The sequence below is a fragment of the Pyrgilauda ruficollis genome, unplaced genomic scaffold (genome assembly GCF_017590135.1).
Source record: "Pyrgilauda ruficollis isolate IOZ18807 unplaced genomic scaffold, ASM1759013v1 scaffold10, whole genome shotgun sequence".
Lineage (NCBI taxonomy): Eukaryota > Metazoa > Chordata > Aves > Passeriformes > Passeridae > Pyrgilauda > Pyrgilauda ruficollis.
This window is the reverse complement of record NW_024508101.1, coordinates 8916824-8933010: the sequence shown is the minus strand read 5'-3', so window position 1 is coordinate 8933010 and position 16187 is coordinate 8916824. Positions and strand designations below refer to the sequence as shown.

Here is a 16187-nt window from a genome sequence, read left to right as displayed (position 1 = left end):
CCGCCCGACGCCCCGCGACGCGACGCCGCCGCCGCCACAACCGCGGCCACCGCTGCCCCCGCGGGCTCCGGTAAGCGGGGAGCGCCGGGGAGGGATGAGCTTGGGGAGGGGGAGAGGGGGGCCCACGGCCACGCGCGACCGCGGCGCGCCCCCTCCCGCCGCCGCGGGGTGAGTCACCGCTCTGCATTGTGACGTCACGCGCCGGCCTGACATCTGACGTCACGCCCCTACGCGCGGAGAGGGGCGCGCGGGGGGGGGAGGTGCTTCCCTCCCCCCCGCGCCCCCACGGGCGCGCGTGACGGCGGCGTGGGCATCCCCACTCCCCCCGTCCCGGCAGAAGGCCCCGGCGGGGCGGAGGGCACAGAGCCCCCCACGGCGGGCGAGGAGCGAACAGTGACGGCACCACTGGTGCGACCCCCTGGTCCCCCCAAAGAGGCCGCCCCCGAACGGGAGACATGGACCCGGCAGATGGATTTCATCATGTCCTGCGTGGGCTTCGCCGTGGGGCTGGGCAACGTCTGGCGCTTCCCCTACCTGTGCTACAAGAACGGCGGAGGTGAGCCTCGTGCTCGCCCCACGCCGCGAGGGTGCGCCCCGCGGCGCGGGGAGCACCCCCTTCCCGCCCCAGAGTGCGTGCCTGGGGGTCACCCCACGCTGGGTCAGCTCGCCCTGCGCCTTCCAGGGGCTCGTGGGCCACCCCGCGGTGTTCCGGAGTCGCTCACGGGGCGGGGGGTCGTGGGAGCCCCCCACTACCTGCCCGTGCTGACCTACATCGCGGCAAGGGGAGGGCGCGGAGGCGCCTTTGCCATTCGCTGCGTCCGGGCGGGCGGCGCGGGGAAGGGGGGGAGCGAAAGGGGGGGCCGGGGGGACGGCGGCGGCTGAGCCGGCCCCCTGCCCCCGGCCCCAGGCGTTTTCCTCATCCCCTACCTGCTCATCGTCTTCGTGGGCGGCATCCCCATCTTCTTCTTGGAGGTGGCTCTGGGACAGTTCATGAAGCAGGGGGGCATCGCCGCCTGGAACATCGCCCCCCTCTTCAAGGGTAATGCCGCGCCCTGCCCGCACCCTGCCTACACCCTTTCCGCGGCCCCTGCACCCTGGCCAGGGCCCCCGGCACCCTGACTGTGCCTCGGCTGCACGCAGCCTGCTGGGGCTGGCAGCACCCTGCCCACGCCCTGCCTGCTCCCCTGCACCTTGCCCGTGTCCCACTGCTGCCCTTTGCCGCGGCCAGGGATGGCAGCTGCCTGCACCTGTGCCCCATGGCACTCCCTGCTGCCCTGCCTGCCTTGCCTGCCCCTGTGGCTCCCTGCCTGCATGCTGCTGGATCCCGGGCAACTGCTGGATCCCCACCTCCAGAGGTATCTTGCCGGCTCCCCCCTGGTCCTGTGCCATGCTGCCAGCTGTCCCCACCCTGTCCTGTCCTGCCTGGGGCTGCCAGCTTCCCTGTCCCATTCCCACCAGCCCTCCCCTGTCCTGTCCAGGGCTGCCAGCTTTCCCTGTCCTGTCCCTGTCAGTTCTCCTCTGTCCTCCCCCATCCCTACAACATCCCGTATCCCACGCCATGCTGGCTGCCAGATGCCCACAGGTGCCTGCGGGCTCTGATCCCCCCATGCCACAGGTTTAGGCCTGGCCTCTATGGTGATCGTCTTCTTCTGCAACTCCTACTACATCATGATCTTGGTGTGGGGGCTCTTTTACCTGGTGCATTCACTGACGGACACCCTGCCCTGGGCCACCTGTGGCCATTCCTGGAACACGGAGCAGTGCACGGAGCTCTTCAACCTGGACCTGTGCCAAAATGTCAGCACTAATGCCACTGCCAGCACTTGGGCCTCCAACTTCAGCTGCACCAACATGACCAACAAGCGCTCACCTGTCATTGAGTTTTGGGAGTGAGTGTGGGAACCAGTGGGTGTTCTCTGGGGCTGGGGGTGTCATGCTGGCGCTCAGCACAGCCCCACTCTGCAGGAACAAGGTGCTGCGTCTCTCTGGGGGACTCAGCGAGCCAGGGGAGATGAACTGGCAGATGATCCTCTGCTTGCTTACCACCTGGATCGTTGTCTACTTCTGCATCTGGAAGGGTGTCAAGTCGACTGGGAAGGTAATGCTGGCAGGGGGAGTATGCATCAGGGCTACTGGCATGAGAGAACACATGGCACTGGTGGCTCCTGCCCTCCTGTGCCATAGCCCACAGGGGTGGGAGGCCCGTGTCTCACATCTGTCCAGGAGGTGCTTCCAGCTGCTGGGGACATTCCCAAGCTCTGGTCCTGCTGGGACACCTGTGGCACGTGACAGAGAGCCCTGGCCTGGGGGGTCTCATGGCCACCCACTGCTCTTCAGATTGTCTACTTCACGGCGCTCTTCCCATATGTGGTCCTCATCCTCCTGCTGGTCCACGGAGTAACACTGCCCGGCGCGCTGGGTGGCATCATCTACTACCTGAAACCTGACTGGTCCAAGCTGGTTGAGGCGCAGGTGAGGGCAGCGGGGAGAGCAGCAGGGAGCTGGGTGCTAGCCAACGCCCTGGCACCCCCATCACCCCGGGACATCCTCCCTCACACCCCAGGTCTGGATTGATGCTGGCACCCAGGTGTTCTTCTCCTACGCCATCGGGCTGGGTGCCCTGACCGCACTGGGCAGCTACAACCGCTTCCACAACAACTGCTACAGGTAGGGCTGTGCCAGCTGCAGGCAGGCCGCCTGGTGTGTCCCAGTGACTCCCTGGTGTGTCCCCCGGTGCCCCCCAGCACTTCCTCAGATGCTGTGCCCACAGGGATGCCTACATCCTGGCTGTGATCAACAGCTGCACCAGCTTCTTTGCCGGCTTTGTTGTCTTCTCCGTGCTCGGCTTCATGGCCTCTGAGCAAGGCGTGGACATCTCCATGGTGGCCGAGTCTGGTAAGTGATGGATGGTGGGTGCCAACTGTGTCTTCTGTGTCACTCCTCGAGTGGCATCTCTGACCCCACTCTCCTGCAGGTCCCGGGCTGGCTTTCATCGCCTACCCCAAAGCTGTGACACTGATGCCCTTGTCCCCACTGTGGGCCACGCTCTTTTTCATCATGCTTCTCGTGCTGGGGCTGGACAGCCAGGTGCTGTGGCAACCGGGGAGATGGGGAACAGGGAGAGGATGGCTGGCACGTCCCCACTGAGCCCTGCTTTGTGCCACAGTTTGTCGGTGTGGAGGGTTTCATCACGGGCATCCTGGACCTGTTCCCCCAGCCGGGGGCTGGCTCGCTGCGCCGTGAGCTCACCGCTGCGCTCTGCTGCATCATCTGCTGCCTCATTGACCTCTCCATGGTCACACAGGTGGGGGACACAGCAGGGACACTGCCAGCCAGCCCCACACCGGCCACCTGTGCCTATTCCTGAGGCATCTCCTCCCATGAGAGCCCACTGTGGGGTGGGAGCTCACTGGGGCTGCCACCCTCGTGTCAGTGGAGCTGCCTATGGCGTAGGGGTGCTGTGGGAGCAGGGTGCCCATGGCATGCAGGTGTCCCTGCCAGGCGGGGTACCGGTGCTGGCAAGGCTGATTTGCCAGTGTGGTGGCCAGCGGGACAGCCAGCACAATGCTGGTGACACGGGCACCTTCCTGGCAGGGCGGCATGTACGTATTCCAGCTCTTCGACAACTACTCGGCCAGCGGGATCACGTTGCTGTGGCAGGCGTTCTGGGAGTGCGTGGTCATTGCCTGGGTCTATGGTGAGGCCAGGGGGACACGGGGAGGGGGACACAAGGTGGGACACAAGTGTCCCAGCTGACGCCCTCCTCCCCACAGGTGCCGACCGCTTCATGGACGATGTGGCCCGTATGATCGGCTACCGGCCCCTGCCCGTCATGAAGTGGTGCTGGGCTGTGGTGACACCGCTGGTCTGCGTGGTGAGCGAGGCCACCGCGCGTGGGGACACGCGTGTGCCACCGCCCCGGGCTGTGCCGCGGGCACCGAGCGCCCCCCGGCGGCCGCTGTGGGCACACGCGTGTCGCTGTCGTGAGGCCAGCGCGCGGCTCGGGGGCAGCGGCGGTGACCCGCGGCGGGGGTGGGGACCCGCGGGACCTCACCTGCCTCTCTCCACCCAGGGCATCTTTGTGTTCCACGTGGTGAACTACAAGCCGCTGACATACAATAAGACATACGTGTACCCGTGGTGGGGGGAAGCCATCGGCTGGGTCCTGGCACTCTCCTCCATGCTCTGCATCCCCTGCACTGTTATCTACAAGCTCCTGCGCTGCAAAGGCTCCTTGCGCGAGGTGAGGGCAGTGCAGCGGGATCACTCCTGCCTCTGTCCCCACCCCATTCTCAGCCATCCATGGCTGTCCCCTCCTTAGTCCTCGTCCTGGCCCAGTCCCGGCCTCATTCAAATTCCACCATCCACATTGCTGTCTCAGTCTCATCCACCATCAGATCCCATCCTGTCTTTATCACTGTCTGATTCCCATTCAAATCCCACCACTATCCATATTACCATCACAGTCCTATCCACAGCCAGGTCCAATCCCTGTTTTCATCACTGTCTCGTTCCCATCCAAATAATGTGCCTGTCCCCATTGTCTCACTCCCACCCAAATCCTATCCCTGTCTCCATTGCTGTCTCATTCCCAATCTTACCTGATTCCCCCTGATGCTTACATCAGTGTCTCAGTCCTATCCCTATCACAGCCAGATCCTGTGCATGTCCCCATCACTGTCTCCTTGCGATTCCTGTCCCTCTCTCAATCTCGTTTAGTCTTTTCTCCCATCCTAAGCTCACCCCGATCCAAGTCCTGTCTTCATTGCTCTCACTCCTATCAGATTCCTATCCTCACTGCTGTCTCACTTCCAGCCTCACCCAAACCCTATCCTCGATGACATCACTGTCTTAATCCTGTCAGTGTCTCAGTCCCATCCCTTGCTCATGCAATCTCTGTCCCTTTCTCAATCCCATTTCAATCCTTTTCCTGTCCCAGTCTCACCTCCACCCCCATCCAAATCCCGTCCCTTTCCTATCCCTGTGCATTGCGCGGAATTCACCAAGCTGGGTCCAGGCAGTCCCAGTGCTGTTGTCCCTGGGTGCTGACGCCATGTCCCCACAGCGCTGGCAGCTCCTGACCACTCCAATCTGGGGCCAACACCACCTGGAGTACCTGACGCCAGAGGCAGAAGCCAAGCTGCTGGCCCCAGAGCCCCCCAAGGAGAAGGCGACGCTCTTCGAGACTGTGATCTGAGCGTGGGGAGGGTCGCGCTGCTCCCGCCCGCCATAGCAATAATGCCAGCACCGCCTCCCACCCACGCTGCCCCGTGCCCCCCGCGCCGCCCTGGCTGCCGGCCTCGCTGCAGGGGGGAGAACACAGCGAGCTGGGGGGTGCTGGGGGCCACGGAGCCAGGGCAGCCACGGGGCACAGGAGGGGTCCCCGGCGCGGGGGAGCGTGGCAGCCCGGGGGAATGGCAGGGAGGCCGCCGGCTGGGGGATGAGTGGGACAGCCCTTCCCTGGCCCCTGCCCGTGGCCCCCACGGCCCCCCACTCACTAACTGCTTCCCGTAGCGTTTGTCTGGTGTAACCCCAACCGCCCCGACATCTGGCAATAAACTGGGAGACCCTGGCAGTCCTGGCACTGCAGGCAGGGGAAGTGGGGCACCAGCAGCGGACGACTGAGGGGCGAGGTGTGGGTGGCCCTGGCCTTTGGGGGACAGAGGTTTGAAGGGAATAGGGTTCAAGAATTCAGGAACACCTGGATTCCTCTCTTGGGTGATTTGTGGGGGCAGGCTGTTGGAGCAATGGGGTCTCCATTCTTCTCCACCATAGGATATGGGTGCCTGCAGGCTGTACCAGACCCTGGTGGGACTGGGGGACCCCATGCAGCCAAGGGCTGGCCTTGCTTATCAGCTCCAAGAGGCAGATTTTAGCCCAGAGGCTTTGAGGGTTTTGACTGTCCTCAAGGGGTGGGTTGTACGGGATCCAGCTGTACCCTACTGGGAGCTTTTCGTATCAGCCTTTTGGCTCCCCACTCCATGCACTGTGCCTTGGGAGCAGCCGTGGGCTGGTGAGTGCTGTGTGGACAAGTGGAGGAGGCAGCCTCTGGGCATGCAGCCAGAAGTCAAAGGCTTAACCTTGCCCCAGAACCTGTGAGCTGCCTGAGCCCTGTTTCAGCGGGGTGCCAGCTAGGGAGTGCACGTGCCCTGTGCCTCCTGGGGAGGCCAGCTCCAGTTCATGCCACGGGAACCTGCATGGAGCCTGGAGGAAACCACCAGCATGCTGTGCTTGGAGTGGCTGCCTTCCAATGCCTTGGTTTGATGTCAGTGTCCTGCTGTGCCCAGCATCCCACCCCAGCAGTGCCTTGGCCTCCCCATGCAGCGATAAGGGGGAAGAAGTGTTCCCATCTGCCCCAGCCATCCTCAGAGACAGGGCTGGAGCAGTGCCACCAGGCCAGGTGTCCCTATCCAATTGCTGGGATCACCAGGGTTCCAGAGGCTCTTGTTTTGGGGCGCCAGCTTGCCCCACCACGATGCCCTCTCACCCTAGAGGGGTGAGCCAGCAGTTCCTGCCCCACCGGCAATGCACACTGTAATTAGCGCGGGCAGGGCGGAAGCATCACTGATAATTGGCGGTGACTCTTCAGCACAGAGCCTCACGTGCCTGGGGCACGGCAGGACTTTCCGGCAGGGCTGGTCTGTGGGACCGGCTGGCATCCCAGTGTGTCCACCGCCGTGCGGGGCCTGGCTGACTGCCCAGCACAAAGTGGGGACAAGGGTTGGGCGCAGGGTGCGGGGGCGAGCATTGTCATCGCCTTTGCTTCGTGCCGCAGCACGCCCTGGTCCCACCACCCCTTCCTAAAAGGCACAGCTGCAGGGTGTTGCCAGCACAGACGGTGAGAGCACGGGGCCCAGGTGGCGGTGGGCAAAGGAAGGGCAGAGGACAAGAGTTAAAGGGGTGCTGAGGTTTGCCTTTGCTTGCTGGGCTTTCCTCGCGGGTTTCCAGCAGCATCCCGTGACCCCAGAGGAGGGGACGTGGCCCACGTTGTGCCCTCGCAGGGGCAGGCACCCGCAGCACCATGAACCGGATCACAGTGTACGAGCGTGCCAACTTTGAGGGGCTGAGCCGAGAGTTCACCTGCGACGTGCCTGACCTGCACGAGCTGGATTTTGGGAACTGCATCGCCTCCCTGAAGGTGGAGGGGCAGCCATGGATTGCCTACACGGACCCCAAATACGAGGGGGAGCCGCACGCCTTCGAGGAGGGCGAGTACCCCTCTGTGGATCGGCCCAACAGCTTCTCGGCACTGCGCCTCGTGCACCATGACCTGGGGGACCCCCAGATCACCCTCTACGAGCACCCCAACTTCCAGGGCGCCTGCAAGGTGGTGACAGAGGAGACCAACTTGGCGTATGGGTACTTCAATGACCGGGTGGCCTCCCATATGGTGCAGCGAGGCGTCTGGCTGCTCTACCAGCATCCCGGCCGGGGCGGCTGGCACTGCCTGGCGTGGCCCGGCGAGCATCTCGCTGACTACAAACTGGAGCTGAACTTTCAGTCTCGGCTGTCCCACCTGCGCCCGCTACGGCCTGGGCGGCCCCTGGTCTCAGCACGTCTCCTCTGGGAACAGAAGCGGGTGGAGGAGGAGCGGGAGGTGCTGGTGGATGAGATTGAGGGGGTGAACGAGACAGAGTCGGAGCAGGCACTGGCGGCCAGCAGCAGCCGGGAGTACGGCACCACGCTGTGGCAGAGCTTCCACTTCAGCAATGCCACCAGCCTCAAAGCCGGGCTCTCCTTCACGCTGACCGTGGAAGCCTCCAACATCTTTACGGTGCAGAAAGGGCGCAGCGAAAGCAGCACTCGCCGGCAGCGCGTGGAGGTGCAGCTGCCGGCCAAGATCCCCCCGCACACAGCGCTCAGCATCCAAGTCCTTCGGAAGGAGGTGACGCTCTCCGTCCCGGTGCTGCTCACCATCACCCAGAATGAGAGCGTTCGTACGGAGATGGGCGAGTACCGCAGCGTCTCAGGTACCAATGTCAGTGCCCGCTACAGCTTAAAGCCACTGCCAGCTACGGGCAGGGAGCAGGCAGCCACCAAGGGGACACACACAGTGCCTGGCACCAAGATGGAACTATAGTTCTGTGCCAGTGCTAAGCAATGGCTGTCCCCTCCGTGGTGTGGGACTCACTGTGACAGCAGCGTTGACTCCAGCACCCACCCATGGAGGAGCCAGGACCTGCCTTGTCTGGTTGTGTCCGGTGGCTCTGGGTGGCAGGACCTGCTGGTGCCTCCTCCCACACAGTATTTCCAATAAACCCCCTTCCACAACCACTCGAGTCTGCTGCTGCTCGGGCTGAGGTGGGAGTAGGATGGATGGGACACTGCGCTAGCGGGGCACTGAGCTCAGAGGAGACACCAAGCTGAGGGTGGGAATATCGGGTTGGGGCAGGGACTCCCAGGCTGAGGCAGAAAACGTGGGCTTGTGGAGGACATTGGGCTGGGGAGGCACCGGGCCGGAAGAGCTAGAGAATACCAGGCTGGAGAAGCTGGCAGGGCAAAGGGAAAGCTGGGGACACCAGACTGGACAAGACATCAGACGGGGCGGGGAGGCAAGAGGACACTGGGCTGAGGCAGCCAAAGTTCCACCGGCCTAGGGAAGCCTGGGGACACTGGGATGAGGGGTGTACTAGGGCAGCGAGGGGGACAGGGGAGGAGGGAAGAGGGCGGACACTGGGTTGGCAGGGCCAAGCGACCACGCACGATCTGGGGGAGCCGGGGACGCCGAGCCGGCCTGGCCCCGCATACACCGTGCTGAAGCAGCCACCGCGACGCGCTCTCCACCCCAGGACCTTGGGCAAGTGCATCCCCACGGGCTCGTCGCAGGGCCCGGGACCGTGGGGCAGGCGGGAGGCACAGGGCACACCGTAGGTGCGGGCATCAGCCGCGGAGCACAAAGCGCCGGGAGCCGGGGGCGGACACTGCACCGCCCCGGGCCCGCCTCCAGCACCGCCCCCCACGTGGCCGCTGCCGCCGCCGGGCTCTTTAAATGATGCAACGGCCCGCAAGCTGAGCCCGCCTCCCGCGCGCCTATTGGCCCGGCCCGCGCCGGTCCCTCTTCTCCCATTGGCCGGGACGGAGCGCTCTCACTGCCGGTTGGGTGGGCACGGACCCGCCCCCGGGCGGAGGCGGCAGCATGGCGGCGGCGGCGGCAGTGATGGCGGCGGAGGAGGCGGAGGAAGCGCTGGGGCTGTTCACGGGCATCGGCCTCAGCGAGGCCAAGGCGCGGGAGACGCTACGCAACGGGGCACTCAGCGCGCTGCTGCGCCAGGCTGTGCTGCAGGTGCGTCCGCCGCTGGCCCGCACCCTGGTCCCCGGTCCTCGATCTCCAGTACCCCGTCACCCCGATGTCACCTGGGGACCCGGCCACCCAGGGAACTCGCTACCCCGGTATCGGTGCCACCCCCGGGACTCGGTAACCCGATCTCCGATGTCACCCGGGTACATTGGCACCGTGGTCCCGCTGTCAGCCCCTCGACCCCAGCCTTCCCGGGACCCCCGGCTTCGCCTGCTCCCCACCCCGCCGAGCGGCCTCGGCCCTTGGCGCTCCCCTGTCCCGCTCTGCCCCCGGTGCCGCCGGTTCGCCGGGGCTCGGGCCCCGCTCCTGCCCTGACGCTCCCCGGGGTGGTGGCAGGCTCGGAGCGCGCTGGGCCCGGCGCTGGACAAGGCCACCGGGACGCTTCTGTACAACACGGCCGCCCGCCTCAAGGACCCGAAACACCTCGGCTTCCTCGTCGGCTACATCGCTCGCAGGGAGATCCTCACCGACCTGCAGCTCAGCGGTACCGTGCAGCCCCGGCCCCCGCCCGGCCTCGGCCCCGGTTGCCCTGCTCTTCATCCCTGCTCTGTCCCCAGCTGCCCTGGAGTACGTGAGGAGCCACCCCTTGGAGCCCCTGGACGTGGCAGACTTTGAGCGGGCTTGTGGTGTGGGGGTTTGCATCACCCCCGAGCAGATTGAGGAAGCGGTGAGTGGGGCTGTGACCCTGTGGAGACAGCACGGGGACACTGGACTGGCTCCTGCTGTGCTCCTGCCTGCCTCGCTCACCCTGGTGTTCCTGTGGTGCTCCCAGGTGGAGGCTGTGATCAGCAAGCACCGAGGAGAGCTGCTGGCAGAGCGCTACCACTTCAACATGGGGCTGCTGATGGGTGAGTGGTGACATCGGGGCAGCCCCTGCCTGCTGCTGGTGGCTGTCATGTCCCTGTGCCTGACTGCCAGTGCCACTGTGCTCCCCTGAATCCTGAGAGCCAGCCCTTTGCCGTGGGGAGATGTCATCCTGCCAGATCCCCCCACAGGCAGGGCCATAGTGCCTAGCAACAGGGACAGCCCTGGGGCAAAGGGTGTGGCACTGAAGCTCCCCCGGGCTTGGGCCCTGCCACTTGCCCACGGTGTGCCCTGTCTGCAGGGGAGGCACGGAGCCAGCTGCGGTGGGCAGATGGGAAGACCATCAAGAACGAGGTGGACCTTCAGGTGGGTGTGAGGTTACTGTGTCAGGTGCTGCTGTGGTCTCCTGGCTGGTGTAGGATCTGTCAGCCAGTCCCCTAGAGGGCCCAGCGCTGGGGACAGCCTGCCACATCTCGGTGCAGGCAGGGTGAGCGGGGTGAGGGCTGGACAGGACACTAGGACACACCTAGTCCAGGAGCCTTTTTGACTCCTGGCTGTGTCACTCTTCTTCAGGTGCTGCATTTGCTTGGGCCAAAGACAGAAGCTGATCTGGAAAAGAAACCAAAGGTAAGGAGAAGGGGATGCTGTAGACTTGGATGATATTTTCTTGCAAAGTGTCCCAGCAGGATCCCAAATAGCTGCTCTGGCCTGAGCTGCCACCATGGGTACAGGTCTAGAGGGAGTGGTGGGGCCAGCAGGCTGGGTCAGGAGGGGAAGGTATGTGCTACAGCTGGGCACTCAGCGTGCTGTGCTGGTCTCTGCAGGTGGCAAAGGCCCGTCTGGCCCCAGCAGAGAAACAGAAGGTGGCTGTGGTGGAGAACGGTAAGAGACCATCCTCTTCCCCAGCCCTTTAGTTCCTGCTAGACCTGCTTCCGAGCTGGGAGCTCAGCAGTATCTCCCTGCAGGTGACATGGGCACAGAAACACAGTCACTGCTGGAGCAGCTGAGAGGAGAGGCCCTGAAGTTCCACAAGCCAGGTAAGAGCAAGGTGCTGCTGCCATATGTGGGGCCACTCCACTGGCTCTGTGCCTGGTGCCAGCTCTCTGTGCTGCAGAGGACTGGACAGGTCCTGTGTCCTTCCCCCCTGGCTGCTGGGCTTGGCATGGTTAGGGCAGTGCTGCAGCCCTGAGCATCCTCTGCCTGCAGGAGAGAACTACAAGACTGAGGGCTACGTGGTGACGCCCAACACGATGGCCCTGCTGAAGCAGCACCTGGCAATCACGGGTGGGCAGGTGAGGCCATATCCCACAGCCCAGCGGTTCCATGTGAGAGTGACACAGCTGGGGAGGGTGGGGAACATGCAGCTCACAGGGGGCACAGCAGAGGCAGCACCCACACAGCACAGGGTGCTCTGCGGGATTGCCAGGGGCTCGTGTCAGTGTCACTGCTGTCAGGGAAGGTAAAAACCTCCTGCTGAAGGAGAGAGGTGTTCCCTTTGCCTCTTCAGGTACGGACACGCTTCCCTCCTGAACCTAACGGGATCCTGCACATTGGCCATGCCAAGGCCATCAACTTCAACTTTGGCTATGCCAAGGTAAAAAGCACCAAGCCACCCTGGCTCCTGCCTTTCCCTGCTGCTTGGCTGCTGGTCCCTCAGAGAGCAACTCACTATGTCTTCATCCCCAGGCCAATGGTGGCGTGTGCTTCTTGCGCTATGACGACACCAACCCCGAGAAGGAGGAGGAGAAGTACTTCACAGCCATCCGGGAGATGGTGGAGTGGCTGGGTATGGCTGGGCATGGGGAGGGCAGGATCAAGGCAGGTGCCAGGGACACCCCTGCATTCAGGTCTTGCAGCTGGACCTTTGGGGTTCCTCCAACCTGTTGCATCTCACCCATCCCCACAGGCTACCAGCCTTATGCAGTGACACATGCCTCGGATTACTTTGACCAGCTCTACACCTGGGCCCTGGAGCTCATCCGCAGGTGAGCACGTGGGGCAGTAGGAATGTGCCGGGCTGGTGTTGATATCCTGCACCGTGGTCAGGGCTCCCCCTTGCCCAGGGGATGGGTCACTCAAGTCTGGTGATGGCATTTCCTCTCCGTAGGGGTCAGGCATATGTCTGCCATCAGAAGGTTGAGGAGATCAAGGGTCACAACCCACCACCCTCGCCGTGGCGGGACCGGCCTGTGGAGGAGTCACTCCTGCTCTTTGAGGTACTCCTGGCTGGGGCAGATGCTGCGTGCCTGTGGGCTCTGGTTCTGTGGCTCAGCTGACAGCTTCCCCTGTCTCCATAGGACATGAGAAAGGGCAAGTTTGGGGAGGGGGAAGCCACGCTGAGGATGAAGCTGGTGATGGAGGATGGGAAGATGGATCCCGTTGCCTACCGTGTCAAGTTCACTCCACACCACCGCACTGGGGACAAGTGGTAGGGAGGGCCTGCCATGTCCTGACACATGTGGTGGGGGTGGGTCTGGATTTCCTGGTAGTGAGGAGGTATCAGGAGTGAAACAGCACCATGCTCTGCCCTGAGCTGACTGCATGTGCCTTGCAGGTGCATCTACCCCACGTACGACTACACACACTGCCTCTGCGACTCCATCGAGCACATCACGCACTCCCTCTGCACCAAGGAGTTCCAGGCCAGGTGAGCACCATGCATGGCATGGCCCAGGGCTGAGCTATCCTGGGAGCAGCATCTGGTGGCTGCCATAGTGCTGGGGGAGAGTGTGTCCATATGGCTGAGCTGGGCTGTGCCTGTACCTCCCCTGCAGGCGCTCCTCCTACTTCTGGCTATGCAACGCTCTGGATGTTTACTGCCCTGTGCAGTGGGAATATGGGCGCCTGAACCTGCTCTACACCGTCGTCTCCAAGAGAAAGATCATCCGGCTGGTGGAGACGGGTGCTGTGAGGTAGGAGCAGGGCCAGCTGCCATGATGGGGCTCAGCCAGAGCACGCCTGGTTGTCACACCCGTGTTTCCGCAGGGACTGGGATGACCCGCGTCTCTTCACGCTGACAGCCCTGCGCCGGCGAGGCTTCCCCCCCGAGGCCATCAACAACTTCTGTGCACGGGTAGGCTTTGGGAAGGATGGGACAGGGCAGATGGCTGCATCCCCTGGCCAGCATGGTCACAGCATGCTGTTCCTCAGGTTGGTGTGACAGTGGCCCAGGCGACAATGGAGCCGCATCTGCTGGAGGCTTGTGCCCGGGAGGTGCTGAATGAGCAGGCGCCCCGTGCCATGGCTGTCCTGGAACCCCTCAAGGTCACCATCACAAACTTCCCTGCTCCAAAGGTGAGACTGTCGTGGGCTGTTGTGGGAGTGGCATTCCTTGAGATCAGCATTCAAGCCCTCTTTCTCCCCAGGCACTGGAGGTCCTTGTGCCCAACTTTCCAGCCGATGAGAGCCGTGGTTTTCACAAAGTGCCCTTCCACCAGACCATCTACATTGAGGAGACAGACTTCAGGGAGGTAAGCCAGGCCCACTGGACTATACTGGACTATACTACCCTCACTCCTGGAGCTATACCTGGCAGCCCTGGAAGTTGTGTTGGTGCTGCACACAGAGGTCACAGGCGGGTGTTGAGCACCTGACTGTGACTCCCAAATGGGCCAGCAGCTCTGATGGGCACTGGGCAAATGCTGCCTTGAGCCTGGCCAGGACTTGTCCAACCAATGGTTCTCAACCTGGCCTGTCTGCGAGAACGTCCCACAGCAACATGGGAGTTCAAACAGCCCTGGGATGGCAGAGAGACACACTAGAGCGGGGGCCTGCTGGCCATGCTGGGACCCCGCATGCAGCCGTGAACTCTCTTACAGGAGGCAGACAAGGGCTACAAGCGCCTGGCCCCCGGGCAACCGGTGGGGCTGCGCCACACTGGCTACGTCATCACCGTCCAGAATGTCATCAAGGTGCGTGGCTGTGGGCACTGGTGACGTGAGGTTGGGCTGTGGAATGTCAGGACATGGCCATGCCCCAGCAGGGAAGAACAGCGATGGTCATATCATGCTGGCTGCTCTGCACACAGTGAGGGCTCAGGCTGCTGTGTGGCTGCTCTCTGCCTGCCCTGTGCCTCACACTGGGGAACAAGGTGTCCCCGAGCTGTGGGGCTGGGGGTTCAGCCCTGGGGCTGCCATATGGGATAAGCCTGACAGCTTAGCTCATCTCCTCTCCCTCAGGATGTCAGTGGGCGTGTCATTGAGCTGGAGGTCACCTGCACCAAGTCGGATGTGGCAGAAAAGCCCAAGGCTTTCATCCACTGGGTGTCGGTGCCACTGGCCTGTGAAGTGCGGCTCTACGAGCGGCTGTGAGTATCTGGCTGCCAGCCGAGGCCAGCACAAGCTCAGCAGTGCTGGAGCAGCAGCACAGCTGTACAGCAGCATGCCCTGCTGGGGTCTGCCCAGACCTTTGGTGGGGAAGATGATGCTGTGGGGTCCCATGAGTGGCACCATGTCCCCTCATTTGGCAGCTTTGGGATAAGCCTCTTATCTCATGGCAGGTTTTTGCACAAAAATCCTGAGGACCCATCAGAGGTACCTGGTGGCTTTCTGAGTGACCTTAACCCTGTGAGTAGTGGTAGCAGCTGAGTTTATGGGCTCAGGGGGAAGTGGGGACCTCCTGCGCCACTGAGGCACCCACTTCCATGTACACCCTACCCCTCCTGGGGCAAGGCCTTACTGTGTCTCAAGGGGAAGAAGAACTGGGGGGAGCTGGGCTGTGGAGAGGACAGAAGGTAGGGATGCTGGCTGAGCTGTCCCCCCTGCCAGGACTCCCTGCGTGTGGTGCACAATGCCCTGGTCGACAGCTCTGTCCACTCCGCTCGACCCTTTGACAAGTTCCAGTTTGAGCGCCTGGGCTACTTCTCTGTGGATCCTGACAGTGAGGAGGGGAAGGTGAGCTCTGTGGGGTGGGGGCAGTGGGGCAGCCTGCACACACTTGTGCAAGCACCCCCTGCCCGCCATGGGGCTCTGAGCAGATCCTGTGTTTCTCTCCAGATGGTGTTCAACCGGACAGTGACGCTCAAGGAGGACCCTGGCAAGGCCTGAGGGACCCGCTGCTGCTACACCACCGTGGTGTTGCTTCCTTGGGGGTCCTTGCACACCCCCAGTGCCACCGTGCCTTGGTGCAGTCCCCTGGGGTGCCCCACAGCATCGCCTCAATAAACGGAGAACCCAGCCCTGTCCCTGCCTCCTGTTCTGCTCAGTCTTGGGGTGCTGGGGTGGTCTCCTGTTTGTGCCCCCTGATGAGCCTTGGCTTGGTGGGGTGTGTGTGGGGATTCTCCCTTGTTCTGGGGGCACAGGCTCTGCTCCTATGTGCTGTGTAGCACTGATGCGACCCCACGGGAGCTGCAGCTGCCCCAGCCAGCACCATGAGGCTGGACTGGGGTCAAGGGTGTTGGGGTGGAATGGAGAGGTGTCTCTGGAGGGCCCAGGGGGTGCAGGCAGGATCGGTGGGTGCAGCAGGGCCCAGGGGGCGCAGGCAGCATCGGTGGGTGCAGCAGGGCCCAGGGGGTGCAGGCAGGACCGGTGGGTGCAGCAGGGCGCGCACACTGTGTACAAACACCGCCGCAGCGCCCTCCCCCCTTAAGGTGGACTCGAGTGAGGTGGTCCCTGCTCGGCCCCGGGCTGGGGGTCAGAGGGGTGTCCCCGCGGAACTGGCATGACCCCCGTGTCATGAGCTCCGTGCCTGTGCCCCTGGAGGTGAAGCAAGTGCAGGGAGACCCTACCCGGCCCCACGGGCCACCTTAAGCGCGGCCGGGGCTGGGGAGGCCGCGCCGAGCACACGGGCCCGTTAAAGCAGACCCGGCACGGTCCCGCGGGGCGTTCTCCGCCTCCATGGCGACACTTCGCTCCGCGGTGCCGCCCGGGGCAGGGCGCAGCCCCTCCGGTACAGGCCGCAGAAGCCTCAGCGCCCTTCCCCGGGCGCCCGTGCGCCGGGGTCCGGCCCCACACGGGCGCGACTCGAAGCCTCGCCCTAGGTGCTGCGAGGGGATGGGGGCCGGGCTGCCCCCGCATGCCGCGAAGGAGCGGGGCGGCCGCGTGGAGCCTCTCGGCCGGCGTCGCTCCACGGCCACGCGGTACTGGTG

The 16187-nt window shown here is 63.8% G+C and overlaps 3 protein-coding genes across 4 annotated transcripts; all 3 read left to right on the top strand.

The window, feature by feature from the left end:
* The first annotated feature begins 6 nt into the window (after nt 1–6).
* SLC6A8 (solute carrier family 6 member 8) lies at nt 7–5575 on the top strand. Of its 2 annotated transcripts, none has more exons than XM_041460040.1 (14): nt 7–70; nt 338–556; nt 908–1039; nt 1616–1889; nt 1966–2098; nt 2338–2472; nt 2564–2667; nt 2771–2895; nt 2975–3087; nt 3167–3304; nt 3595–3697; nt 3774–3874; nt 4073–4243; nt 5066–5575. In XM_041460040.1, the coding sequence occupies exons 2-14, from the start codon at nt 469–471 to the stop codon at nt 5195–5197; spliced, it is 1749 nt and encodes a 582-aa protein (XP_041315974.1). In that variant the 5' UTR covers nt 7–70; nt 338–468; the 3' UTR covers nt 5198–5575. The 2 variants fall into 2 exon arrangements, with proteins under 2 accessions (XP_041315974.1, XP_041315965.1); XM_041460031.1 differs by having other exon boundaries at nt 11–70; nt 434–556.
* A 139-nt stretch (nt 5576–5714) lies between these two features.
* Nucleotides 5715–8267, top strand: LOC121349519 (epidermal differentiation-specific protein-like). The gene has a single exon (XM_041460052.1). The coding sequence runs from the start codon at nt 7022–7024 to the stop codon at nt 8078–8080; it is 1059 nt and encodes a 352-aa protein (XP_041315986.1). The 5' UTR covers nt 5715–7021; the 3' UTR covers nt 8081–8267.
* An 837-nt stretch (nt 8268–9104) lies between these two features.
* Nucleotides 9105–15282, top strand: QARS1 (glutaminyl-tRNA synthetase 1). The gene is made up of 24 exons (XM_041465600.1): nt 9105–9283; nt 9635–9782; nt 9856–9965; nt 10071–10146; nt 10404–10468; nt 10676–10729; nt 10927–10984; nt 11068–11139; nt 11309–11394; nt 11610–11696; nt 11789–11888; nt 12009–12087; nt 12210–12318; nt 12400–12530; nt 12657–12749; nt 12877–13014; nt 13088–13175; nt 13253–13396; nt 13468–13572; nt 13921–14013; nt 14281–14408; nt 14601–14667; nt 14869–14994; nt 15097–15282. Exons 1-24 carry the CDS (start codon nt 9137–9139, stop codon nt 15145–15147), a joined length of 2355 nt encoding a protein of 784 aa, XP_041321534.1. The 5' UTR covers nt 9105–9136; the 3' UTR covers nt 15148–15282.
* Nucleotides 15283–16187: the final 905 nt, after the last annotated feature.

What these genes read in the sequence shown, in the direction of transcription:
- SLC6A8 (XM_041460040.1), top strand. Translation starts at nt 469, where the DNA reads ATGGATTTCATCATGTCCTGCGTGGGCTTCGCCGTGGGGCTGGGCAAC. An exon ending in TTCCACAACAACTGCTACAG is followed by an intron (nt 2,668 to 2,770) that starts GTAGGGCTGTGC and finishes CTGTGCCCACAG; the next exon opens with GGATGCCTACATCCTGGCTG. An exon ending in TGCTGGGGCTGGACAGCCAG is followed by an intron (nt 3,088 to 3,166) that starts GTGCTGTGGCAA and finishes TTTGTGCCACAG; the next exon opens with TTTGTCGGTGTGGAGGGTTT.
- LOC121349519 (XM_041460052.1), top strand. Translation starts at nt 7,022, where the DNA reads ATGAACCGGATCACAGTGTACGAGCGTGCCAACTTTGAGGGGCTGAGC.
- QARS1 (XM_041465600.1), top strand. Translation starts at nt 9,137, where the DNA reads ATGGCGGCGGCGGCGGCAGTGATGGCGGCGGAGGAGGCGGAGGAAGCG. An exon ending in CCGAGCAGATTGAGGAAGCG is followed by an intron (nt 9,966 to 10,070) that starts GTGAGTGGGGCT and finishes TGGTGCTCCCAG; the next exon opens with GTGGAGGCTGTGATCAGCAA. An exon ending in ATCTGGAAAAGAAACCAAAG is followed by an intron (nt 10,730 to 10,926) that starts GTAAGGAGAAGG and finishes TGGTCTCTGCAG; the next exon opens with GTGGCAAAGGCCCGTCTGGC.